The sequence below is a fragment of the Pithys albifrons genome, chromosome 6 (genome assembly GCF_047495875.1).
Source record: "Pithys albifrons albifrons isolate INPA30051 chromosome 6, PitAlb_v1, whole genome shotgun sequence".
In the NCBI taxonomy this organism is placed as follows: Eukaryota; Metazoa; Chordata; class Aves; order Passeriformes; family Thamnophilidae; genus Pithys; species Pithys albifrons.
This window is the reverse complement of record NC_092463.1, coordinates 61,657,986-61,683,411: the sequence shown is the minus strand read 5'-3', so window position 1 is coordinate 61,683,411 and position 25,426 is coordinate 61,657,986. Positions and strand designations below refer to the sequence as shown.

General features: G+C 55.8%; 3 protein-coding genes across 4 annotated transcripts; 2 read left to right on the top strand and 1 right to left on the bottom strand.

Annotated features, from left to right (window-relative positions):
- Positions 1–28: 28 nt before the first annotated feature.
- On the bottom strand, positions 29–3,038 carry LPXN (leupaxin). The gene is made up of 9 exons (XM_071559543.1): positions 2,956–3,038; positions 2,043–2,173; positions 1,904–1,959; positions 1,556–1,646; positions 1,336–1,479; positions 1,077–1,250; positions 922–1,003; positions 631–779; positions 29–541 (listed from the first exon to the last, which is right to left on the bottom strand). The coding sequence occupies exons 1-9, from the start codon at positions 2,966–2,968 to the stop codon at positions 275–277; spliced, it is 1,107 nt and encodes a 368-aa protein (XP_071415644.1). The 5' UTR covers positions 2,969–3,038; the 3' UTR covers positions 29–274.
- Positions 3,039–6,264: 3,226 nt separating this feature from the next.
- Positions 6,265–20,002, top strand: ZFP91 (ZFP91 zinc finger protein, atypical E3 ubiquitin ligase). Of its 2 annotated transcripts, none has more exons than XM_071559152.1 (11): positions 6,265–6,793; positions 7,388–7,413; positions 11,399–11,614; positions 11,833–11,869; positions 12,758–12,850; positions 13,177–13,299; positions 14,814–14,864; positions 15,456–15,534; positions 15,723–15,837; positions 16,356–16,455; positions 16,772–20,002. In XM_071559152.1, exons 1-11 carry the CDS (start codon positions 6,462–6,464, stop codon positions 17,280–17,282), a joined length of 1,683 nt encoding a protein of 560 aa, XP_071415253.1. In that variant the 5' UTR covers positions 6,265–6,461; the 3' UTR covers positions 17,283–20,002. The 2 variants fall into 2 exon arrangements, with proteins under 2 accessions (XP_071415253.1, XP_071415254.1); XM_071559153.1 differs by having other exon boundaries at positions 6,266–6,793; positions 12,761–12,850.
- A 1,573-nt stretch (positions 20,003–21,575) lies between these two features.
- Positions 21,576–23,297, top strand: CNTF (ciliary neurotrophic factor). The gene is made up of 2 exons (XM_071559154.1): positions 21,576–21,694; positions 21,996–23,297. The coding sequence occupies exons 1-2, from the start codon at positions 21,581–21,583 to the stop codon at positions 22,482–22,484; spliced, it is 603 nt and encodes a 200-aa protein (XP_071415255.1). The 5' UTR covers positions 21,576–21,580; the 3' UTR covers positions 22,485–23,297.
- The last annotated feature ends 2,129 nt before the right edge of the window (positions 23,298–25,426 follow it).

Sequence of the window (25,426 nt, the reverse complement as noted above, 5' to 3'; positions counted from 1 at the left end):
CCCACCTTGCCTTGCACCTTTATCCCCAAAGTCACCAGTGAGCAGAGCAAAGGCAGGCCAGGTATTTTATTGCATCAGGTCAAGGGGTCAGTGCCCAGGATGTGTGGCTTGGCAGGGACAGTGCCAGGAATGTTGTGCAGGGATGGGGACAAGGAATGATGTGTGGGATGCCTGGCAGCAACAGGGCTGGGGACAGTTGGCTGGGTGGGAACAATACGAGGCATGTTGGGCTCAGCAGGGACAACATCAGGGGTGTAGGTGGTGGGGATGGAGATCAGAGGAACAGCTTGTCGTGGCAGGCCTGGCAGTACATCTTGTCCCCCCACTCACGAAACGTGCCCTTCTGCAGCCGGCCCAGGCAGTAGGTGCAAATGAAGTGCTCGGGGTGGTACTTGCGCCCCGCGGCCGTGATGCAGCGCCCGGTCACGGGGCGGCCGCAGCCATGGCAGATGGTGCCCTGCCGCTGGTGGAAGTGCAGCTCGCAGTAGGGCCGACCCTCCAGCTCGAAAAAGGAACCGCCAGCAAAGCTGCTTAGGCATTCCTGGGGAAAGGAGATGAGGGAAGGCTGGCACGGCCCCGTGGATGGATGTGCCTGTCCTTGTGTCCCCCACCATCCCACCATGCACTCACCGCGCACACGAAGCACTCGGGGTGCCAAACACCCTGCAGGGCTGACAGGTAATTGTCCGTGACCAGGCGCTCACAGCCCTGGCATTTGGGGGCAAACAGGGCCAGGAAGTCCTGGCGGCAGTAGGGCTTCCCACTCCGCTCCAGGAACCCTGCAGAGAGGGGATGTGGATGGGCACCCACCCGTGGTGACAGCAGCAAGGAAAAGGCCATGGGGATGTCAGTTGGGGCAATAAGGTGCAAGGGATACCTGGGATGGGGGCAGGAACCCTGCACCTGCCCCCTGAGACATACCCTCATCTCCGAACACCTTCCCACAGTGAGCACAGAAGAAATGCTCAGGGTGCCAGGTCTGGTCCAGGGCAGTGAGGACTTTCTGCAGGAAAAGGTGAGGTGAGGCAGCTGGTGGGGGTAGGGGGGTGGCATGGGAGGCTGGGGGTGGGATTTACCTCACGGATGGGGCCAGCACAGTAGGCACAGCGGGGGGAGAAGGCCTGGTGATAATCCTCCTCGCAGAATGCCCGCCCGCCCTGCTCGAAGAAGGGCTGGCTGTCCAGCCCCTGCCCGCAGCGCGCACAGGTGAAATGCTCGGGGTGCCAGGTTTTGCCCAGGGCTGTGAGCACCTGCGAGGGAGGTGGAGGGGATGAGGGCAGCGCCGAGGGCATACTGAGGGAAGAGGGGTGCTGGGGTGTCAGATGGGGGGCTCACCTTGCCAGCGATGGGCTTGCGGCAGCTGGCACAGATGCCCGCGGGGGCGGCTGTGATGCCCAGCTCCTGCAGGTCCCGGGTGAGGCTGCCCAGCATGTTGTCCAGCGAGGACTCCACAGGCACTGCAACTCCCTGCCCTGACAGCTGTCAGGGAGGAGGATAGTGAGGGCTGGGTGAAGGGCAGGACCCCAACCTCCTTTCCCCAGGGGCCAAGGCTCACCTTGATCTGCATGTGGCCCAGGTCGGCCAGGAGCTCATCCAGCTGCTGGGCGACTGCCGTGCGTGGGAGCTCTGGGACTGGGATGGGGCTGCTGGACATGGCAGAAGGGGATGCTGCAGCTCCCACTTCTGGTAGTGAGACTGCTCTAGCCCTGCCAGCACAGCCCTTTCCCATAGAGCACTGCAGGGGACACATAGCCCAGCCCTCGCCCCAGCAGGGATGCAGGATATAACCTGCCCCAGCTCAAAGAAGGACCTTTTTTTGGGGCATCAAGGTGACCCTAGATGGCACATCTCAGCAATGAGTGGGCACCACCAGGTGGCTTTGCCCACCCATAGCCATTTTTACCTGTACAATGTCTTTAAACCCTTTCCTGGAGGCTGAGCCTGAGGTGGCAGCTGCACCTGGGAAGGACAAACCCTTGCAGCCAAGCTCCCTGGCAGCTCCATCACGAGCTGGGGGGGTCTCTGTGCTGAGGTGTCTGTACCTTTGGGGCTGCCAAGGCAGGCGGCTCCTGGCCATGGGGTGGAGGTGCATCCTGGCAGGAACTCGGTCCCTGCGGCACACGGTCCTTGCCAGCCAGGCAGAGGCTCTGCTCCAGTTCTGCCAGCAAAGCATCTGCATGGAGAGATCCTGGTCAGACACCACAGCTGCTGGTTGCCCACCCTGCTGACACTCCCTTGAGAGGTCTTGTACCACTCCTGAAATCCCAGGAGCAAAAGGAGAGTCCCATGAGGTTCTGCTGGGCAGCTGCCAGAGCCCCAAGGGTGCCCAGACAGCCAGCCCTGCTGCAGGATGCACCTGCTGCTCCCCACAGCCTTCCTGGATCATGGGCACTGCTGGCAAAGGGTGCTGCCCCTGCACACTATCCCTGGCCTGCCAAGAAACATCTGCCAGCCCTTTACTTCAACAAGCATGAGCCCTGGAAGGGAAGGGCTCAACCTCGGCAGGTTCCGTGCACCAAGAGCGCCGCTTCCCCCAGGGAGGGCCAAGCGCTCATTCTTTCCGCTTTTGTCTCTCCGCCTTGGCCATCCATCATGTCAGGAAACAGGGAATGCCCCCCCGGGGCACAGCTGCTTCCCTGCCCCAGCTCCCACCCCAGGCTATGGCTGGCTCCCAGCACCCCCAGAGGCTGTGCTGCAGTCCCAGGATTGCAGCGCTGCCACAGCCCATTTCCTGCTCTCAAGCCTACTCCATTTTTGGCCCAGTTCTTGCTCGACCACCCCGTTGGTCCCCTGGGATGGGGGAGGCACCACAGGGAACATGGCTCCATTGCTGCCCCCTCTGAGCATCCCCACCTGGCCCCGAGGAGAGGAAGGACAAGGCTCCCCCCACGTGCTGAAGGCCTGACCCCACGCCAAGCCTGGCTGTAGGACTGACCCTGGAGTGGCCCAGCTTACCCAAATCCTCCATCCAGGGGCCAGGGGGCTGAGGCAGCGCCAACAGGGAGGCGAGCTGGCAGTCTGGGCCGCGCGGGCGCTCAGTTCCGGTGCCGCCTCCGCCCCCCGCGCTGGGTTTTGTCACTTGAGGTTTCCCTTTGTGGGCTTTGTGCCTCACACCACGTGTGATGGGCAGAGCTGGGGCACGGGGAGTCATAAACAGCCCTGGGCTGGGGCTGCAGAGGGAAGAAACTGGCCAGTGGGTTGTCCAAGGAACTCCAGGTATAAACTAGAATGCTCTGGAAGGCAGAACGTGGGTGTCCTGCAGCCCCAGGTCTTTTCCAGAAGCCACTGGTCACATGTGACGAGGAATGGCACCTCTGTGCTGGGTGGAAATGAATTTGTGACAGTGTGACAGAGCGGTGCCTTTTAGGGAACGCTTCCGGGGCCTCATCTTGGATTTCCAGGTAAGAGCAAATGCCTTTTTGGCAGAGAAATCCCCTGGGAGTGCCCAGGGGTGCTAGTGTGTCATCCCCTCTCAGAACCCCTGCCCTGCCCCCTCTCAGAGCCAGGTTGGGCAGGGTTAGTGCCAGAGGTGGATGCAGAGCATGTGCACGGGGCTTGATGTGCCCTGTGGGCTCTTGTTTGGGTGTTTGGAGGAGGCATCACCTTGTAGGCAATGGATAAAACCTCTGGCATCTTTGCTACCAGCAAAGCTCCACCTTGCCCTGGCTTGGCCCCTCCTTTGCCTGGCTTCCTGGGGGTTCAAGGATGCCAGAAAAACCTTGGGAGCAAAGGTTATGGAGGCCAAGTCCGTCATCTCTGTGCAGCCACGACACCCCCATGAGCAGGGAACTGCAGCATCTGGTGTTGCTGGGGCACGAAGGCTCACACAGGTCAGGCTGACACCACCCCAGCCCCGTTCTCAGGCTCTGCTGAGCCCACCTGCACCCTCAGGATGGGCTGGGCTTGAGCCCCTCCATCTGCCACATCAGGTTTGCTTAATCACTGCCAGCTCCGGGTGGGGGTTAATGCTTTTGATCTCTGCTCCCAGCAGGGATATCCAACCCGGCACCACCTCAGGGAAAACCTCACGGGACATTAATCAGGACGTTTTTCAGGACAGGAATCCTGAGAGCCACCCAAAGACAAGCCGAGGCACTGCTGGTATTGCTCAGCCTTGCACTTCCCTCTCTGCACACAACAGAACCTTCCTGTCTGCGGAAGGTTTGGGGCTATTTTTAGCCTTCTCAGTGATTTACTCTCTCTGCTGGTGATGTTTGAGCCCGAGTGTGCACGAGTAGCTGGAGCTGTAACCCCCTATTACAAAATTTGCCCTTCCAAGCTCCCCAGAGGGAAATGGCAGAGCTGTGCCCTGGCTCGAGCTCTGCCCTCCTGCAGTGGCTCAACCAGAATTAATCAACCCCAGCCTTATCTGCAGAGGGGAAATCAGTCATGACAATGACAAGAACAGGTTGGTATTGGGCTGACAAAAAGCCAGACCCAGCCAAGGTCACCGACTCCAGGGAAGGTTTGTGCTGAGCCTCCTGCCTGGGTCTGGCAGGGACAGGAGGAATCCCTGTGCAAGTATCCTGAGCTTTTCTTTGACACCCTCTCCCCCTCCCCTGGGCTCACTGTCTTGGGCAGAGAAACAGGTTCTCTGCAGTAAAGAGGTTTATTAGAGCTCTAAGGAACCGAGGAAGGGAGAGTTGGACAGAGTTTTGTTTTCTAGGAATACAAATCAGAGCTCAGGACTCAAAACTCAGAAGCAGAAGGAGGCACTGGGCGCCAGGAGCCCTCCCACTGGTGGGAACCAGTTCAGCAAACAGGATTTACCAGATGAACGTCTCGGGCTCTTTGAACCCCTGTGATTTTTGCTGTCTTTAGAGGGATGATGGGGAGCATCTCATTCTGCCGCCGTGCTGGGGCACCTTTCACAGAGGGGCACTGCCTGCCCTGGGAGGAACAGGGGAGTGGGGGCTGGGGCAGCTCCCCCTGCCCAGCTGCTCCTCCAGCAGCTCCCACGTCCGAAAACATCCCAGCATGGAAAGAATTCCCACCTCCCCCCACTCCATCGCCGGCTCGTGTGCGGGTTGAGAGCCAGACCCGGCCCCGTCCTCTGGGTGTGTGATCCCTCTCCGCTTGCTCTGGCACAGCAGGAGTGGGATGGGATCCCTGCCAGGGCGGTGGCAGCAGGGATTTGCGTCAGGGAGGCTCCCCTGTGCCCACGAGATGGAACGAGGTGAAACGCAGACAACTTAGGCAATGATTTCAAGAACTATGGGGAAGGCTGGATTTCCTGGCATGGATGTGTCACCCACCCTTGGTCCTCCTGGGTAAGATCAGCCAAACCACCCACTCCAGAGGAACCACGGCACAACCCCCCTCCCCATTCCCACAGCTGGCTCCCGGCCGGGTGTCGCACACGAGGGACCGCTCCAGTCCGAGATCACGCCTGGACACTGAGGCTGCCCGGACCGGGGCCCCCCTCCCGACCCCTGGGACTGCGACACTGAACCGCATCAGGGGTTTCCTTTGGGGAGCGACTCCGCCTCTGCAGAGCACAGGGGCGGGTCCTGCCGCAGAGCCGCTCCCAGGGCGGGGGCACGGCCGGGCCGGGCTCCGGACACCGGGAGGTGGCACCGGGACCTTCCCCGCCCCACGTGGAACTACAGCTCCCGGCAGGCAGCGCGCATGCGCCGCGGCGGGGCGGAAGTGGGCGTGGCGCGCGGGCCGGAGCCCCGCCCCCCTCGCGCGGCCGCCATTTTGTCACCGACTTTCACCCGCGCCCGACGGGGCGTTTTTTTTTTTTTTTCTTAAAGGAGAAGCGGCAGCCGAAAGCGGCCCCGCCGCCAGGCCCCGCCGGCACCGCGGGCGGCGCCGCAGCCTCGCCGCACGGAGCGGCCGCGCGGGGCTGGGGCGCCCACCGGCTTCCCCCCGCCGGGGCCTTGCCCGCGGGGCGCAGGGGGGCCCCCGGGGGCAGGCGGAAGCGCGCAGGCGGCGGCGGCGGTAGGGGGCCCGGCGGTGCCCGGGGCCGGGCGGCGGCGGGAGCGGGTGATTGGCGCTGCCGGGGCGGCGGGCGCGGGGGCCGCGCTCGGGTGGGCGCTGAGCGGGGCCGGACCGGGGGGGGGGGGGGAGCGCAGCCCGAGCGCGGCGGCAGCGGCGGCGCATGCGCGGGGGGCGGGGCGCGGCCGGGGCGCGCGCGGGACCGGCGCGCTGATTGGCGGCTCCGCGAGGGGGGCGGGGCCTCGCCCCAGCCGGGCCTGGCCATTGGCCGGGGCTGCGCGAGCGGCGGGGAAAGGCGGGAGCGCGGCGGGCGGTGGGGAGGAGAAGGCGGGGCCGCCCCGCTCGCCGATTGGTGGGCGCAGGTGGGGGCGGGGCGTCTGCGCAGCGCGTGAAGGCGGACGGCGGGCGCTGATTGGGCGCGGACGGAGGGCGGCGGGCGCTGATTGGGCGCGGGCGGCGGGGGCGGGCGCGTCCCGCGGAGGGAGGAGCGCGGCCGCCCCGGCCCCGCCGCCGCCGCCCCGATGCCGGCGGGCACCGAACAGCCCGGGGGCGCCGCCGCCGAACCGCCGCCCGCCCCGGCGCCGCCACCCGCCGCTGACAGGCCGCCGGTCTCGGGCCGCCGCCGCCCGCCGCCCGCCGAGCAGGGGGAGGAGTCCGGCGGCAGCCGGGTGCTGAGGGGCGGCCGGGAGCGCGGCCGCGCCGCCGCCTCGGTCGCGGGGGGAGCCGCCGCCGCGTCCCGCCGCCGTAAGGCCGAGTATCCCCGGCGCCGGCGGAGCAGCCCCGGGGCGCGGCCCGCCGCCGAGCAGCCAGCCGCCGAGACGCCGCCCGCGGCCAGGAAGGCCCCCCGGGCCGGGTGAGTGTCCGTCGGGCCCGGCGCTCCGGGGGCCGCGGGTGGGGCGGCTGCGGGCGGTCCCGCGCGAACGGGCCCGGACCCCGGGGACGCCTCTGCTCGCGGGACGCCCTGCGCAGCCGCCCCTTTGTTCGGGCTCCGCCGGTCCCTTCCCAGGAAGGGCAGCGTCCCGGGAGCCGCCGGCTGCGCAGCGGCCTCGGACAGAGCCGGCGCTCCCGGTGCCCCGCGGCGCCAGCGCCGTTTGGCCCCGTCCGTTGGAGATGCCGGTGCGGAGGGAGGTGGGGGGGGATCCCCCTGCCCGGGAGTAGGTGCTGCATTCCCTGCCCTGCGGAGCGGGACACCGGCCACGAGCAGCCTTTGGAAGTGCAGCTGCTCTGCCCTGTCCTAAGCACAAAATCCCCCTGGGTCGGGCAGAACTTTGCTCCTGGATGTTCCTGTAGTTCCCCACGGTTGAAATAGTCCGCCTTGGCAGGAGGGGTTGGAAACTGTGACCCGAGGGTGAGGCACTGGGAACCTGGGGAGGTCGTGCAGTTCTTTCTTTCTGCCCCCATGCCACGGAATTTTTCTCTTATACTTGGTTTTATGGGTTTTTTTCAGGTGCGCAGATAAAACAGCTGGTAAAGGTAAGAGCTGAATGACTCCTGTTGTCGTGTTTCATCTGGGAATTCTGGGCTCTCCCAGAGCCAAATGACTGTCTTGTCCCCCAAGTTCACCAGGTGTCTGTTGGATCTTCCCTTCAAGGAATGTTTTGGTGCCAGATGATGTGCTCCGTGTTTTGGCAGCTTGTGTTGCACAGCAGTCCCAAGGAGCTGGCACATCCTGGGCTCTCTCCTGCTCTGAGCTCACCCATACAGGTGTAGGTCCTCCAGGGACATGTGGAAATGAGAGTATTCAGTTGCTTACGCTGCTCTTTTCTAGCGTTAGTGGATCGTGGATTTTTTATGCTCATTTCTTCATGGGTGAGGGAGAAAATTCTTCAGGATTTGGGGAGACAGTGGCTTGGTGGGTCTGAGCACAAAAGCCTCAGCTGTGGGGGAGCTGCAGCCTGGAGCAGAATCGTCGTTTTCCGCTGCAAACTGTGAACTTTGTGCATCTATTTAACAGCTTCTTGTTAGAAAAACAAAACCAAGAAAAAAAAGTTAAAGGGCTTTGTTGCTTGCTCAGTGCTGACTCCTGAAACAGCTCCAAGTAAAGGGCTTTGTGTGGTGTAGGTTTTGATCTGGCACCAGAGAATTGTGATGGGAGTTGTGAGGAACGGAGGTCACACACCTGTGCAAATGAACTCCCCTTTCTGCTGGAGCTGCCTGGGTTTGTTTGCAAGCAGTTGTGTCTCAGAGGCTGCCATTAAAGCAAAATTGCTGGAATGTGTAAAAAAAGCTTAATATGTGTATAGTGTTAACATTGTAATGGTGAAGCTTGGCGTGTTGGATACCCTTGAGCAGAAATATTTATGTAGTAGTGGTAGAAAACAGACAGAACAGTCCCATTTTGACTCCAGTTTCCTGGGATGTGCTGGGAAATGGCAATTGCCAGTCTGAAATTCCCAAGTTTGGGGCTCTCTGTACTGAAGCCCTTTTAGGCTTTAACTCAGGCTCTGAGATTTTCAGCTGTGTTTGAATGGGAGAGTGGAAGAAGTGTTTGTTAAATTTCTGGGCCTCCTTTGAGCCTGATTAGATTTGCAGCCAAAATGATGGAACGTTTGCCTGGAAATTAGCGCAGGGAAGTGTTGACAGTTCCTGGGCCAGAGGAAATCTGCCTTGGTGGGGTTTGGGCTGTTCCTTGTTTGTTTTTTTTAGTCTTTAGAACCGCAGAAGTGAGGAAGCTGCACTTCTGTCTCCTGGCTGCTCACTGGATGGAGCCCTTGCAGCACCTTCTGCTGGTTGGGGAAGACCTGGGAAAATCTGGGCAGGTTGTTCAGGAGCAGGAGAGATTTCTACCAGCTCCCCCTCTTAGTCTTTAGCAGGAACCTGATTAGGTGTAAGCAAACAGCAGCTTCCTTACCCAACAGGATTTTTGGTTGCCAGGAGTCCCCTGTGAATCTGGGAGGTGAAATCCCACTTGTCCTTTGGGAGTTGGGATGAGGAGCTGAGTGGTGCTGGTGAAGGCTTGGAATTTCATGCTGGTGTTCCCTGGCATTAGTTCTGACATGGAATTGATTTCTCATGGTGATTATTTGCATTACTCTGTGAGCCTTTACTACCAAATACTAAATCCAGTTTGGAATATTCAGTTGGCCTGAGCTCTGCCAGAACTGAGCCTCAACAGGGACAAACAGCCTGTGGAAGGGGGTGCACCTGGTGACAGGTCCTGTGTAGCCATGGGACACATGGAAAACTTGCTGTGCCAGGGTTTGTTCAGTCAATGTTGTTGCCTGGTGTTTGGGATAATATTTTGAAGGAAAATCATCAGTTGCTGTTGGTGAGGAAAGCCTGGGGTGATGGGTTATGTCAGTGGTGCTGTGAGGGTGGAGGTGTCTCCCTGAGTTTTCCCTTTGTCCAGAGCCATGGGACTTTCCTTCCTGGCCATTGACAGTATTCCCTGTCATCTGCTTAGTCATGGAGTGAAGGATTTCCCAATGTGTGTCTGAGAAATATTAATTGCATAAGTAGAACATTTCATCTCAGCTTACAAATTAATTCCCTGTGTAGTTTAATTCACATTTGACTCCCCACAGCACTCTGTATTCTCATGGAAATAACTTTCATCTTAGTTAGGCCTGAATAATTGTAATGATTGAAATACAGAGTTAGTGGATACACTTTATGTCCTTCCATCACTGGACTGAAAATTCCCAGTGCTAACTGGGACTCTTTGCTGGCAGTTGAACAAAACCTGCTCCAATCCAATCTCACACCCAAACCAGTTTCTGACTTGATCCACATTTTTCTGAGATTTTCCCTCTGCTGTTTCACAACCACCTGTAGGAGCTGCAAAGAGATCTTCCAGGCAGCTGGGACAACAAGCTGTGTTGCTGTTCCAGAGAGCGTGTTGAGTGGAAAGGGCCACATGAAGCTTTTCTTTGCTTGGAACTGTGATCCAAAGAGATGTAGGGCCTTGTGCCTGGAGGCACCTCCTTGGGAGTCGCTTCTCCAATCCAAGGGGTTTGGGCTGGAGGGCGGGGCCAGCAGTGCTCACATCCTTCTTCAGGGCTTGGTACAAACAGAGCTGTGTGTGGAGCTGGGCAACAGGCTGGGGTTTTTTCCTTTAGTTTGGTTTGGTTGTTGGTTTATTTTGTTGTCATCATCATTTTTTGAAGATCAGTTTCTGTGAAGGAAAAAGGAAGTTTAGGTGTGGGAAAGAGACAAAATTTATTACAAGAGTAGGGCTTCCCTTTTGCAATTTCACATTTTGGGGAAAGCCTTGGTGAATGCTGATTCCAGCTGCTCCTGCAGCCAAACACTTGACAGACACGAGTTTCCTGGTGCAGCTCTGACCCTTGGATGGGGACCAGAGACCGTGTTGGAGGGTCTAGAATTAAAAGGTTTTTCAGCTAGTAGGTCTGTATCACTCAACAGATTTTATTGCAGAGAAAATACTTGATACATCTCTTGGCAATGGGGTTTGGAGTTTTGGGTATTCTCAGCATGTAAAAATGCCCTGAATCTATTGGACAGTCATGCTGAAGCAGAGAAAGTAGTAAGGAGAAATTGGTTTCAGGTGTCTCTGGGTTCATTTTAGCATTCAAAAACCTGAGATGTTCACCATTAGGACTGAGAACAAGGGTTGGGGAGCAGCTTTTACTGGTGAGGCCCTGACATGGGTTGTCCAGAGAAGCTTTGGCTGCCCCATCTCTGGAAGTGTCCAAGGCCAGGCTGGATGGGGCTTGGAGCAACCTGGGCTAATGGAAGGTATCCCTGCCCATGGCAGGGGGTTGAAATGAGATGAGTTTGAAGGTCCCTCCCAACCCAAACCAGTCTGTGATCATTTGTGACATTTCAAAAGGCATTTGAGGTCATTAGGGCCCAGTGTCACAGCAAGCACCAAAACAAGTGAACTGTATTTGTGAATTTTACTTTTCAAGGGACTAACTTGCTCACATAGACATTTCAGGCAGTTCTGTTATCTTGCCAAAACATATTTGGAGACCAGCCATCAGCCAAAAAGGAAACCACCTGTACAAGCTATAAAAGAGTGCAAAGACCCTGGGGTAACAGCGTCTGTGCTCTAGCACAGGACCAGAAACATGCAGCTCAGATTCCTCAGGGTCATTACCAGGTGTACAGTTCTGTATGTGCTTGGAGGATCCTCTAAACACAAGTTTCCCCACAAAGCAGCCCTTTCATAAAGCACTTGATGACATTTATGAGGCATCTGCTTTGTAGTGCTCAGAGCCAGCAAATTATCATCTTGCAAGCCTTTATCCAAGGGAAATACAAGGTGCTTTCAAATACTGGTGAACAGTTTTAAACATCCCTGCTGCCTTTTCTTGGAGAGTTTTAGTCAGTTTTACTTAGAGATGAGAGATTGAAGTGAGGGCCCAGGGGGGGTCCTGCCCTCCAGGTCTGCACAACACGCGAGTGGGTTCCTGCGAGAGTGCGGAGTGTGATTTAATGATGGGATTTAGCCTTTGTATTATTATTATGAAAGGGGTTGCAACGTCTGTTTCAGATCCCAAAGAAGAGAAGGAAGAGGAGGAGGTTTCCAGCGTCCTCAGCCATGGCTCTCCCGTCGGCGCGGCCCGGCCCAGCCGGAGCTGGCGCAGCAGCCGGTCAGCCAGCGCAGCTCGGCAGCGTGACACGGAGAACTCCCGCGCCTCCCGCTCCAAGACTGGCTCCCTGCAGCTCGTCTGCAAGTCGGAGCCAAACACGGAGCAGCTGGAGTACGGTACGTGGCATGAAGTGCTGGGAGACAGTCAGGTGTGGGCAGCCTCTGCTGTGGGGGTCGCTGGGTGAGCGTGGCTGGTGCAGGTTTGGTGCTGCCTGGTCACCGGTGCCTTCTGCCAGCAGCACTCCTGGCTCTGACTGTCGACGGAGGTATCGTGAGACAGATGAGCTCAGTGCAGCGAGCACACGCTGAAACCTAATGGTGACTTTTCCTTTCAGAGGTCACAGAAGAGCATCGGTCTCCAGCTGGAGTCAGGTAGGACACTCTTTATTCTGACGTGTTTCTTTCTATTCGGTTGTAGGGGTGACTGTGAGTGCATCCCTTAAGGAAAGCTGTTTAGAGTTCTCCCTTAAAGAGAAGAGAGCTACCTGGAGTGTGTGTGGGGTCTGGTAGCCAATGAGATGCTTCGTTGTATATGAGGTGAATTGGTTAACCAATAATGTCATGACTTGTTGGATGTGAGAGGATATAAAAGGCGTGGATGTTACTGAGAATAGAACTAACTAGAACTACTACTAACTACTACTACGAGCTATGAGGAAACTGTGAAACTATCTTGAATAAACTCTCTTGGAAACTCTCTAAGTTTCAAACCTTCTGATCAGCGTTCTGAAGCCTGCTGTGCCTGAGCTCTTCTGTCTCTCATTCACACTGCCCCCTTACTCGGGATAAGGGGACCCCAATAAATGGGGACCCCCGACATGCCCCAGTATTCAGTGTCTCAAAACAAGGGGCTGAGTTGTTTGAAAGTAAATGGTTGTGTGAAATCTTCTATGGGACAGACGGCGGCTCTGGCTCATTCCAACCTGGGGCTTTGCATTTGCAGTGTGGACTGCAGGTGTCAGGAGATACTGTGGAGAAATGGATAGTAAGATTGGATCTGGGCATTCCACCTGGTGGCTCTGGTCCTTTGGGAGCAGGTGCCATGGGTTGCTGGGTTCAGAAGTGGACACTGCTCTGCCTGGTCTGTGTTGGTTGTTGTGTGCTCCTTGGTCAGTGCAAGCTGTTGGCTTTTCCCAGTCATGGTGGATGAGAAGGTGCTGTGGAATAGTGTCTTTCCCATCCCAGGGGATAGTGCATGAATATTCTGTAGCAAGGGTTTAGCTGGTGCTGCCAAAGTCCTCTTTTCTCCTTTTCTCCCAGCAGTGATGATGATGAGGAGATGCTCATCAGTGAGGAAGAAGTTCCCTTCAAAGATGATCCCAGAGATGAAACCTACAAGCCCCACCTAGAGAAGTATCTTGGATTTTGTACTTACTGGGGGGTTTAGACCAAAAAAATTATATCTTTGGAGCTTAATATGCCCCAAAGCCTGTGAGCTGGTTGCTCAGGGGAATTGTTTCTAAATAGTAGAATAACCAGGAGTGTGCTTCTCTCAGGGAGTAAAGCCTTTAGAGCCTGGCTGTCTGTTGGGGGCTTCCTTAATCCTTGTTCATATTTCTGCTTAGAAGTGGGACTTGAGAAATAAACCTGAACTTCTGTCCAATTTCTGCTTAAATCTTTGTAGAAATCAGGCAGTGGGAAGAGCATTGGAGTAATATGTTGTATTTGTGTCTTTGTAGGGAAGCACCAAAGCAAAGGAGAAAAGCTAACAAGGGGAAGGAGGAAAAAGAAAGGCAGAAAGAGATTAAAGTGGAAGTGAAAGAAGAGAATGAGTTTCAGGAAGATGAAGAACCACCAAGGAAGTGAGTAAACTCTGCAGTTACACATGGCAGTGTGTATTGTTTATTTTGCATTCTTGCTAGTGTACAACAGTGTTCTGTTGTTGGTTCCCCCCTTCCTCCTCCTCCCCTGGACCTGAGGGCTGATGGGGCAGCACTGTTTGTTCTGCTTCCTCACATTTTGCCTGTGTTTAAAAACTCAGAGTTGGTGTTTAGATTTAGTTTGAGGGATTTTGATTCATGCTGTGGTTATTAACCCTCTCTGGGTGTGACCACACCATGGGAAACTCTTCAGGGCACCCTTACAAGGGGTTCTGTTGTGACACCTGAGGTGAATCAGTGTTAGGAATCCATTATGAGAGCGCAGCGTTCCTACTGTGTGTCATGAGGGAGATGTGGGAATATGTTGGATGTGTGTGTAATAAGTGTCCTCTTTGTACATGTGGGACTATCCCAGAGCTCAGAAAACCTATCTGTGTTCCCCCTCTCTTTGGAGAAGTAAAACAACAAAGTTTTGTTACCCAGAGTCTGGGCACCTTTGGGTGTGCTGTCACTTGAACTCAGCATTGAAGCTTTCCTCCTGACAATGGCAGGAGATTGGTGTATGTGTCTCTGTCAAAGCCATTCTTTGGGATATTGTGAGGTAGGAAAAAAAAAAAAAGGAGCTGCTTTTGTACCTCAGCTCATCTCTGAGGTGTTGGAACAGCCGAGGCTCCCTCTGCTGACCTGCCCCATTGGGCCACACACCAGCAGTGCTGCTTCTCTTGCTGTTCCTAAGCTGCTGCTGCTTCACTGTGGAGAGGAGCGAGAAGGCTGGTATTTTTGAGAACATTTCTGTCTGTTGGAGACTGCTTTCTGTGGCTTGAGGTTTTGTTGTTTGGATCAGACACTATTTTGTGCATAATAAAACCTTGTGCCTCTTCTGAGGGCTTGGCTTGAATGCTGAGTGCCTGTTCAGCAGGTTCCTGGCATGGGCTTGCCATCAATAAAGATCTCAGTAGAGTCTAGAAAATACTTCCATCAATCTTTTCCAAGTGCCTCTGCAGCAATGGGATTGAGCAGGCACGGTGTGAGCTGTGGCTTAGGAGGCTGCAGTTTACATGTAAGCACAGGTCTGCTCAAACTGAGCCTAGATTTTTGCCTTGACAGGTGTATAAGCTGCTGTAGCTAATTCAGAGGCCTGTAAAATAGCTGCTGGATCATTAATCCCGTTCCTCCTGATCATGCAGGTTGATGTTTTCCCATGATATGGAATGTTCCCCAACGGAGCAGAGGGAATAGGATGCACCGTGGGTTCTGGACTGTGTTGGCACAATTGCATGTGTGTAAAAAATGCATTGGGAAACAGGAAGGATTGAGAGAGAAAACTACATGAAGCATTTATTTCTCTGGAATTCTTCGTCCTCTGAATCTGTCTCCAACTTGCAGTCAGTTGTTTTTGTAGATCTTGCAGGCAACACAGCATAAACTTCAAAGTCTCTGCCCACTGCTGATGTAAAGAAGCTTCTCTCAGTTCTGTTTCTGTATCACTGTTACAGGAGGGGAAGGAGGAGAAAGGATGACAAGAGCCCAAGGCTGCCCAAGAGAAGGTAAGGGATCCCCTCCACCCAGTTCTGTTCTGCAGACTTGCTTCCCTTGTGTCCTACACACAGATGGGGATTGTCCCAAAGCCATCTCTCTTGCACAGTCCAGAAATCTGCCTTGAAAAGGATAAAAAGTAAAAATAGCAGCATGCCCTGTCTTCCCTCTTTTTCCTTCCCCTTGTAGGTGTGCATTTGATTTCTTTTAACTGAACCAGACCCCTCACCACTTCTCAGTTGATGCCTCCCCTGGCATTGCCCAGAAATAAGGTTCTGGGAACTCTGGGTCTCCTGAGATTTTCCCAGCTCTAGGGAGAGCCCTCAGGTAGTGACAGCAGTGGAGCTGGCTCTTGGACAGAGGCTCTGTCACAGCCCAGACAGTACTGGAGCAATAATAGTTCTTTGCTCTCACTTCACTGAGCTTTGCTTTGCTGTGCTGCTGCTGTGGCATCAGAGGCATCAGCCAATCTCTCTCCCCCTCACAGAAACAGAAATCTATAGTTCATACGATTCTGTATAGAATATGTAGAGTGTCTTTATAGAATCCTCTAATCATAGAAACAGCCAACCACTCTGCCCCTTTCCTTGCTGACTTCCCAGGAAGAAGCCTCCGATACAGTACGTCCGCTGTGAGATGGAAGGATGCGGCACGGTCCTGGCTCACCCGCGGTACTTGCAGGTTGGTAAAGGTTTTCCCTTCCTCAGTGGCACTTGCAAGAGCAGGGAAGGGTGTTTGAACAGGCAGCTGAACCTCCACTGCACTGACACTCCCTCCTGATGCTGTCTCTTTTTGCTGAGGGGCTGTCTGGGATTGCTGTGTCTCAGCTCTTCTCTGAGACTCTGCAAACTTTGACTCTTTCTTTTCAGCATCACATAAAGTACCAGCACTTGCTGAAGAAAAAATACGTGTGTCCTCACCCCTCCTGTGGTCGGCTCTTCCGGCTTCAGAAGCAGCTTCTGCGACATGCCAAACATCACACAGGTACAAGGGGGTGGTAGATAGGTGCAAACTTCTCTTCAGGTCAGTGAGCAGAGACAGGGAAAAATGGAAAAACCTCTAGGATTTCTGGGGAGAGTGAAGCCAAGTCGGGTGACATAGATTTGCAGCAGCAGCAGGGTATTATTGTCTTCTGGATTACCATCTTGTAAGGAAATGAAAGAAATAGACTATAGAGGTCTTTAATTCTCCCTCTGGCAAGTATCACTCAGGGGTTCTGTAAAGGAATAAACCTCTACAGATAAAATCTGCTTTATCTTAATTTGCCAGTCCTTCAGTGTTGGGCAGAGTGGATAATTAGCTCTTGAAGAGTCTTAATCATGCGTGGCCTCTCCAGATCAGCTGCTATGCTGTGTTGTGGGACTCCTCCTTTGCTGTGCCTGCTGGCCTCCCAGAACTCCTAGTTCTGCTGCTTTTTGGGCAGCTTTACCTGTACCACATGAGAGCTGGGAAAGGGAGCAGGTTTGTGGGAGTGCAATGCTGCAACTGCTGTTGTCTTTCAGATCAAAGGGATTACATCTGTGAGTACTGCGCCCGGGCATTTAAGAGCTCCCACAACTTGGCAGTGCACCGGATGATCCACACGGGCGAGAAGCCCTTGCAGTGAGTACCCTCTGCCAGTCCCTCACCCTCCTGCTTTGAGAGACCCCTGACACCCACTCCGGTGCTGCACCCAGAGCAGGGGCAGCTCTGAAGGCAGGATTGGAGCCTGTTCTGGTGTCCTGGCTCTCTTTAAACCCACACATTTAGCTGCTCTTTGGGGCAGATCTGGGGAACGTAAGCTCAGCAAAGGTGAGCTGGAGCTGCAGTGACATTAGTGAGCCCCTGCTGTTTCCCTGGGCTGCCTCCTTGCTACTGCTGTCCCCACAAGTGTGCGAGGATGTCCCTTTGTTGTGACCTCCCCCTTCTCCCCTCCCAGGTGCGAGATCTGTGGATTCACCTGCCGGCAGAAGGCGTCCCTCAACTGGCACATGAAGAAGCACGACGCAGACTCCTTCTACCAGTTCTCCTGCAATATTTGCGGCAAGAAATTCGAGAAGAAGGACAGCGTCGTGGCCCACAAAGCCAAGAGCCACCCTGAAGTGCTCATAGCTGAAGCACTGGCTGCCAATGCAGGTGCCCTGATCACCAGCACCGACATCCTGGGCACTAATCCCGAGGCCATCGCACCGCCCACCGATGGCCAGGGCCTCCCACTGCTCCCGGACCCCCTGGGCAGTGCCCCGCCAGCAGATTGCCTGCTGCTGAGCCCGGAGGGGATGCCAAAATCCTACTGTGGTGGGGCAGAGCGCGTGAGCCTGGTGGCTGATGGCAAACTCTTCGTGGGCAGTGGCAGCAGTGCGAACCCAGAGGGGCTGGTCATGAACACAGAGATCCTGGGAGCCAGCACAGAGGTGCTCATTGAAGATTCAGACTCCACTGGACCCTAGTGGCAGGGGAGCTCCTGGGTGCTGGGACAGCTGGGACTCTGTATTTAAAAGGAAAAGGAAAAAAAAAAAGAGGAGGCACTTACTGAAAGAGAGGAAAGTTAAACAAAACTTACAATACTAGTAAATAACTGAAGGGTCTGCTCCCCTCCAGCGTGGATCACAGCACATCCTCTTTCTCCCAACCACTTCTCTCTCTCCCACAGCCCCTTTGTGGAAAGGGGCACGTGCTGCCATTACCAGAGCAGGTTGGACTGAGTGATGGATTTCTCCAAGGGAGGGGGCACTGCCGAAACCCTTCACTCTACCCCAAAGCAGATGCCTTTCTGGCTCCTTGATGTGGCCCCACTGGCAAACTAAAAAAAAAAAAAAAGCATTGGACGTGCTCTGGAGAAGTTTCTTAGGACTCCCTCTGCCCCTGGTCCCGACTTCTATGCACCGCTGCACTCTGGTCCTTGCAGTGTCCTCCTTCCTCCCGGGGCTGGGAGTTTGGCACTTTAGCCCCTCGGCAGGGTGAGCTGTGAGGCAGAGCACGTCCCGCTCCCACCGTGCTCCCCTGCTCCAGCCCTGGCAGGAAGTGGAGGGAACGCCCTGGCTCGTAGATCATGTTTGTTCGGAAAGGCCCGGGGGCTACAGGAGCCCTGCGTGGGAGAGGCAAGGAGGAGCATCCCAGTTTGACGACAGTAATTTGCACTTTGAACATGCTTCGTTTTTGTGTTGTGGTAACAAGATTCCTTATTTATTGATTAAAAAGGGTCGGTATTTTTTAGTTCTGTTCTTAGGGGGCGGGGGTGGAAGGGGTTCAGACGGTTTCCCAGGAGGCTCCAGTGCAGGGAGCACGGCGTGCCATTGTAACAGCAGCTGGGAGAGCCGAGGTGAAGGCAGCGCTCTGCAGTCAGATGTCTCTCATGGCTTCTCCAGTGTAGAGGAGGGAGAGCCCCTGGAGAAGAGCCCTGTGTGCAGTGGGAGTCTCTGCAGCAGCGTGTTAGCAGGAGGATGAGGTGAGTGATGGAACAGCTGGCTGTTGACTCCCACCCTCCCAGCTCCAGGTGAGCTCCTTGCATTAAACGCTCCACAGCCTTTCGGGGAAGGATGTTATTGGCCAGGAATTTGTTCTCGTGGCAAGGGACAGTTGTGAGCTGCTTGCTGCTGGGGGATGTGGTGCTCCTTGTCCGACTCTGCCTCTCCTTTCCAGGTGTAAACAAAGCCACAGAAGCAGGGACTGGATATGGTTTTCTCAGGCTTGTTTATCCAAGGCAATAGATTGACGTGGGACTAAGGGGCTGTCAGCTTCTCTCCCTACCCCCATTTTGGGGGAGGGTGTTGTGTAGCCGTGTTCTCAGAGCTTCTCTCTTCTGCACAGACACCCCTGCTTTCCCTGAAATGTAGCAGGTCAGGTGTTGCCTGCTGGTGTAGTCAGGGCAGCTCTGAGCCCTTGGAAAAGTTTACATAGGATAAGATGTGTCTGCTATGGAGACCTGGATTTTTTTGCTCTTCTCTAAGACTTTGTGTGGAGATTCAGTGGCCTTGAATTCATAGTGGTTTTGGAAGAGGTGAAGAATAACCTGGCGTTTTGTTTGTTTGTTTGCCTGTTTTTTTTGGTTGAGTTTCTGTGGTTGGGAGCAGAACTGAAGTGTCTTGTCTGAGCGCAAGATCAGCTGAGTTGATCTGTAGCACGCAGCATTTTGGCAAAATTGGATACCTGAGATCTGGAAAACTGCAATAAAACATGAAGTTTAATTGGAAACTTAACAAGAAACTTGACTCTGAACACCCACCACTGTCCCCTGTGCTGCCTGGAAATCCAGCTGTGGGCCAAACACGACGGCTCTTACTGAGCTGTTTGTCCTGGTTTGCCCCCTCCCTTCTCTCCTTACACTGATACCTTTGTCAGAGCAAGTTGAAACACTTCTGGTGTTGGGGCGGATCATGGCTGAAGAGTTTGATGTCTTGTGCCCTGGGTGTGGGCATCCCACGTTCTCACTGTGGCAGCAGCCTGGCTCCCAGGGCTGCACGAGGTGAGGGCCCAGCACACCTGATGGCAGGTCCTCTGGGACAGTGGAGGCAGGTTCATGATGGTATGGTGTTAAACTAAACCAGTTTCTTCAGTTGGGATGATCCAGTTTCTCCCTTGGATCACATTACTGTGATTTCCAGCCGAAGCTGCTCCTCTGCCGGCCCCTGCACCCGTGGGAGGTGCAGGGGGGGCAGAGCCTTGCACAGAACACTAAGTGGAGAGCTTGGGGATTTGTTGGTTGAGGGATGGCACTAAAATGCCTTTGGGTCAAGGGCTTGCTCACCTCTGACCCAGTGCTTGACACCTACCTGGCTGGGAGCTGAGGGATGTGGCCTGGTCCTGTATCTGCCCTGAGCTGAGATCTTGCCACCAGCCACGTTTCTGGGATGCAAAATCAAACATCTCCTTTGCTTCCCAGCCTGGACACCTCTGGTCCTGCCACTCCCCACCTCGTCCTTCCATGACACCTCTCCTAGCTCTCCCTTTTCTTTTTCTGGCCGTGGCCAGGTGTCTGTCTGTCCTCTAACCACAGCCTTCTCGCCCCTGATGCAGGAGAGATGCGTAGCTCCCTTCTCATGCCCCTTTGAAGCCCTCAAACTGACACAGCCCTCCTGCAGCTCCTCCCCTCGATGTCTCTCCTTCACTCGCATGCAGTTTGCTTCAATAAATTATTGTAGTAGTTTGCAATAAACTTTTTTGTATTTTTTTCCCCTGTATTTATTTTTTTTTGTTCTCCAGGGAAGGGATTGAAGGGGGCACGGGGCCCTTTGACCACTCTCGGAGCTGTGCCAGACATGGGCAGCGCTTTGGGGGTCAGGGGCTGCCAGGACAGGAGCTCCCAAAGCTCAGCAGCACCTTCTGCAGTAGCCAAGGGATGACAAAGAGGCTGCTGGGTGTATGGGTCCCCCTGGCCAGGCACACTGTGGTATTTACGGGAAGCTGCTTTTCAACTCTTGGGGTTTTTTTTTCTTCTCTCAATCTGGGTAATACGTAACCAAAATAAACATACTGAGGAAAAACCAACCCAACCCAATGGGCTGTTTCTGTCTTGGTGCATGCAGCTCATCTCGGGTGGCCGCTGTTGTCCTGGGGTGGCTCTTCTCCATCCCACGGGGGGGGGGGGGGGGTGAGTGAGTGGCTGCTGGTGCCCAGCTGCCAACTGGGGTTCAGTCATGGCTCTGGGTCAGTTTTGGGGACTCAGAACCAGACTCACTTCATCAGTTTTTGGGCTCCCAAGGAGAGAGACACAGGGCTGTGTTTGGGGGGCTCAAAAATGAGGCTCAGAGCTTAAAAACAGAGACTAAATTGTGTATTTTCAGTCCTGAAACCCAGCTCAGGTGGCAAACTTTGGGGCTCAGTGACTAAGCCCTGTGTTCTCAGGGCTTGAGGCAGAGACCAAGTGCTGCATTTTGGGGGCTCAAAAACCAGTGACTAAGTCCTGTGTTTTGGAGCCTTGAAACCAGTGTCCCTCAGCCAGTGTTTGGCCTCACAGAGAATAAATCCTGCATTTGGGGGGCTTAAGGCAGAGACCAAGTCCTGTGGGGTGGCCAGTATTAAAGCTGACAAATGGAGAGTAAGATGTGCTGACCTTATGTGGCCACATTTAGGGCTGAGAAAGAGTTTACCAAGTCCTGTATTTTGGGTGCTTGAGGAGTGACCACATCCTGTCCTGCAGGACCCCACTGGGTAGGGGGGTTAGACCTCGGGGACCCAGTTTTGTGGCCGTGGGGCAGTAAGAGGAGTGGAGGTGGCTGGGACAAGCCCTTCTGCCAAGGTTTGGGTGCAGCTCAGCCTGTGGCTGGTGCTGGTCTCCAGCCTTGGGGCTCCCCTCAAGCCTTCACTCTTGGCCCTGCTCAGCCCCAGCTTCCCCGGGCTGAGGTGTTGAGCAATGTCCGGGCTTTGCTCGCCTCTTCCCGGCAGTGGTTCCCGCGCTCTGGCATGAGCCAGAGGGATTAACGTGCTGCTAATCCCGTGTGTGGCTGGGAGGGAGGAGTGGGTCAGCCGGGGCTGGCAGCCTGTTGCTGCCGGGCGAGACGGTTCTGGGCAAAGCACTTCGAGTAGCGATGCATGGGGGAATTAGGGGAATAATCTGTTGCTGTTGATCCCAGAGGCGGGAATTTGCAGCGTGGTGCCAGGCCCCAGGCACGGAAGAGGGGGAGAGCCAGGCCAGTGGACGTGTGAGCGGAGCTCCCGGCTGGAATGCACCAGCTCAGCAAGGGATTGTCCTGCCTGGGCTGGGCAAGCGCTGTGCCCTGAGCCTGGTGGCCGTGACAGCTGCCCGACCATGGCGGGAGCAGCCAGTCCCTCCGCCGCCCTCCAGCGCCGCGACCTGTGTGCCCGTGGCATCCGCCTGGCCGGGAAGATGCGCGCAGATGTCATCAATCTCCTGGACACCTACGTGAGTTTGCTCTGCGCCTTCTGGCTGCTGCGGGGCTGGGAGTGCTGGTGGGGGCCCAGAGGGTTCCTGGCAGCTGTGGGGTGCAAGGAATCGATGCCCCGTGGCAGTGATGGGGGATGAAGTGCTGCTGCCTTCTGTGCCCACCAATGCTTGGGCAAACCTGGGGCAGCTGGCCTTGTGCTGCCACAAACACCTCCTGGATTGGGACCTCTGGAGCCAGCACTGACAGGGCTTGGGGTGGGAGGGGGGACACCCCAAAATTCTCCTGTCACCAGTGACCCCGTTGGGTCTCGCCCTGCAGGCAGAGCGGCAGGGCCTGGACGCCTCTGCCAGTGTGGCGGCGGTGGAGGGGGTGCCGCTGGCGGCCGTGGAACGCTGGGACGAGCAGACGGGGACGCAGCGGCTGCTGGAGAACCTGGCGGCGTACAGGGCCTTTCGTGCCCTGCTGGCACAGATGCTGGAGGAGCATCGGGAGCAGCTGGGAGAGGCCGACGCTGCCCTGGGCCGGGCACTGGCGTCCGTCCTGCTCCAGGTCTCGGCCTTCACCTACCACCTCGAGGAGCTGCTGCGGCTGGAGGGCCGCGGGGCCCCCAGCCAGGAGGAGGAGGAGGAGGAGGAGGAGGACGGGCCGCCCCCCCAGCCCCACGGCCTCTTCGAGCAGAAGCTGCGGGGCCTGGGGGTGCTGCGGGAGCTGGCCCAGTGGGCTCTGAGGTCCGGGCGGGACCTGCGGCAGCTCGCCAAGCCCAGCCCAGGCACCGGCTCAGCCCCCAGCCTGGCTGAGAGCCCGTGAGGACGAGCATGGCACGGGGGTCTTGGGTGCCACTGGGGCACAGTGGGGGGCACCTGATGGCAAAGGAGGGGAGGTGGATGGGAGGGACTGTGCCATCAATCCCGGGGCCCCCTGTGCTTTTGGTGCCACTCACTGTGAGGAAACTGAGGCACAGGCCACAGTGTGCCCTGCAGAGAGCAGGGGTCCCCAGGCAGGGTGATCCTTGGGGGTCCTTGGGCTGGGTGGCTGGAATTGTCCCCCAGCTCGCCTCAGGGCCTGGAGGCCGTGACCCTCAGTGGACAGTGCTGCCCTTTTCTTTGGAATTTGGTCTCTGCCTCGTTTGCTATGGCCACCTTGGGACTCTTGTGGATGCATGGCAGGAGTGGAGGGATGGCAAAGTGTCACCTGGCCAAAGGAGTCTTGGGACCTTCCCCACAGCTGCGAGAAGCAACGCTTCACCTCTTGCACATGGACTCTTCTGCCCAGCTTGCATTGGCTGCTTATAGAATTTCTGCTCTTAACTGCTTGGGGGCTTATTTTGGGTGGGGAGAAGTGGGGACACAATCAGAAGGGGATTTCTTAACTGCTTGGACATGATAATGGAGATGGTCTTTTCACTGAAGGCTGTGATTCAGAAGCCCCTCTGCAAGGAGGTTAGTGCCTCCAGGGGTTATTTTAGGACTGGAAATGGCACAGAGAATCAAACAGCCCCAGCCACATCACTTACCCTGTGGAGTGCTGCAATGTTTCACAGCTGCCTGGACTGTGGTTCTCATGCTGACTGGATGTGATGGCTGCTGGATGCCGAGTGAATAAAAGGGCTGCGAGATCTACCAGGATGATGTACTTCTTGGGGGAGGTGGGACAGTGGGGCTCAACCTCACTGGAGAGCCTGGCCTGCCCCGTTCCCACACCAGGGAAGGGCCAGTCCCAGTGGGGTGAGAGGTTTGGGAGGCTGTGGGGAAGACAAAGGAGCTGAGGATGAAGGAGATGGTGGTAGAAGGATGAGGAGGAGATGAGGAGTTGCTGGGGTCGTGCCTTGTCCTGGTGTGGCCCTGCCTTCCTGCTTGGCCTGTGAGAAGAAAGGCAACAAACATGGAGGGAGAGGGGCCACAGAGTGGGGAGGAGGCTGGGGACATGCCCAGCTGGCCCTTCCAAAGTGGCTTTGTCGTGGCAGATGGGGACACCGCTGGCCTCAGAACTAGCAGATAGAGATCCTGGTGCTGCACTGAGGCAGAGCCCCAGAGCCCATCCTGTCCACTCCACTGGCCACATCAGGGCACATGGCACCACAGGGTCAGGACTGTTCCACGGAGCTGGGGCAAGAATAGTTTGGTAGTGCCTGTTTGTTTATGGGTGGTGCCCATGAGGAAGGACATGCAGCTTTTTCATTGCCATTGACTGTCTGCCCTCAGCTTTGCAGCTCAAACTGGATTACTGGGATGTTTCTGCTTCCCTGCACTTGGGAATAACAATTTCTGGATGTTATTTCTTTCAGGATTAGTGAAAGTGAGTCCTTTTTCCAACAAGTATTTTTCTTGTCCAGCCTTGTCCATTTTGTGCACTTGAAGTCATGTTGCTTTTCCCCCCTTGCACTCTCCTGGTCAGCAGTGCCCAGGTGCTCACATCCTCCCCACCCTCTGCCCCTCTCCTTCCCAGAGGTGGGCAGGGACATCTCCAGTGAACCTTGTGACACAAGCAGGTAGGAACAGACCCCTTTTGTCCCATGGCAGTGGCTGGGTCTGAGGTGACCTTCAGATCCCAGGCAGCCAGGATCACCCAGTCCTGGCTTGCAACTCGATCCTTCCACATCAGCTGCTGGCACTGAGCTGAGCTCAGCACTGCAGTCGCTCTCTGGGGGTGGAAGCAGCAATGGGCATGATGGTGTTGCTCCGGGGACTTCCCCGTCCCGGGAAGCACCACTTTTGCAACCTTTCTTACTCCTTCCCTGTTACCTGGCCAGCGGCACTGGGTGTGTCTGTGTTTGTGGAGCAGCTGCAACGCTCGGGAATGGCCACCAGAAACAATGGGAAAAAGCAATCTATAATCCGAACCTCCACGCTCTGGCTGAGCGAGAGGCTCCAGCTCCAGGCCTTTCCCTGCCAACCAGCCCCCACCAGGCTGTAGAGAGGTGGTGACGTCTGAGCTGGCTGGGATTTAATGCTATTTTTCAGCTGCAGCCCTGAGGGAATCACCAGTGCAGTGATTTGGCGAGAGCAGGGGTGTCCAACAGCTGAGCTCCCTTGGTGCCAGGAGGCCCTTTGGACTTGTTTTGCCACAGGCTGAAATTAAGTTGATCTGGGTGGCTGAAGGTGACTGAAGATGCTTATTTTGGAAACAGAAATGAAGAGTTTGAGTGGAGAACCATCATACCCATGTGACTAATGCAGCTGAGGACCCCATGCAATGGCCTCCTGCAAGCTGACAACCCACCAAAAGCATTCAAGATTGTGCTTTGGGAAGGGAGAAAGGATTTGCAACGCTGGTGGGAACAGGGAAGTGGGGCAGGGGGCCTGTGCTCCCAAATTACAGCAGGGAAGGAGCCACCAAAAGCAACCCACAGCTGTGTTAAATTTCAAAACAATAAATATTTGGGTTTAAAGTGTGGTTGGGCGCACTTGGTCTGGTTGGAAATGTTTCAAGCCAACTGAGACTGCTCCCTGACCTCAGGTGTTCCCGTACTCGGGTACTGGCATCAGTGCTGGGTGAGAATGGATTTGCCCCTTGCCCACCAGGCATCAGAGGCCGGTGGGGTTCAGCTGTGCAGTGCTGGCTCCTGACTCCTTGATGCTGAGCTGGAACTGGAGGAGGGGATGTTCACCAACACTTTCCTTTTTAATAGCAGGAATAACTTTTCCTCCTGCCTGAGTCAGCAGAAGGGATTTCCCCGGGTTTCCCCACTGTGGCTTTGACACACTTGTCTTGCCCAGAGGAACAGGTGGAAACTCAGAGAAGTGGCTCCC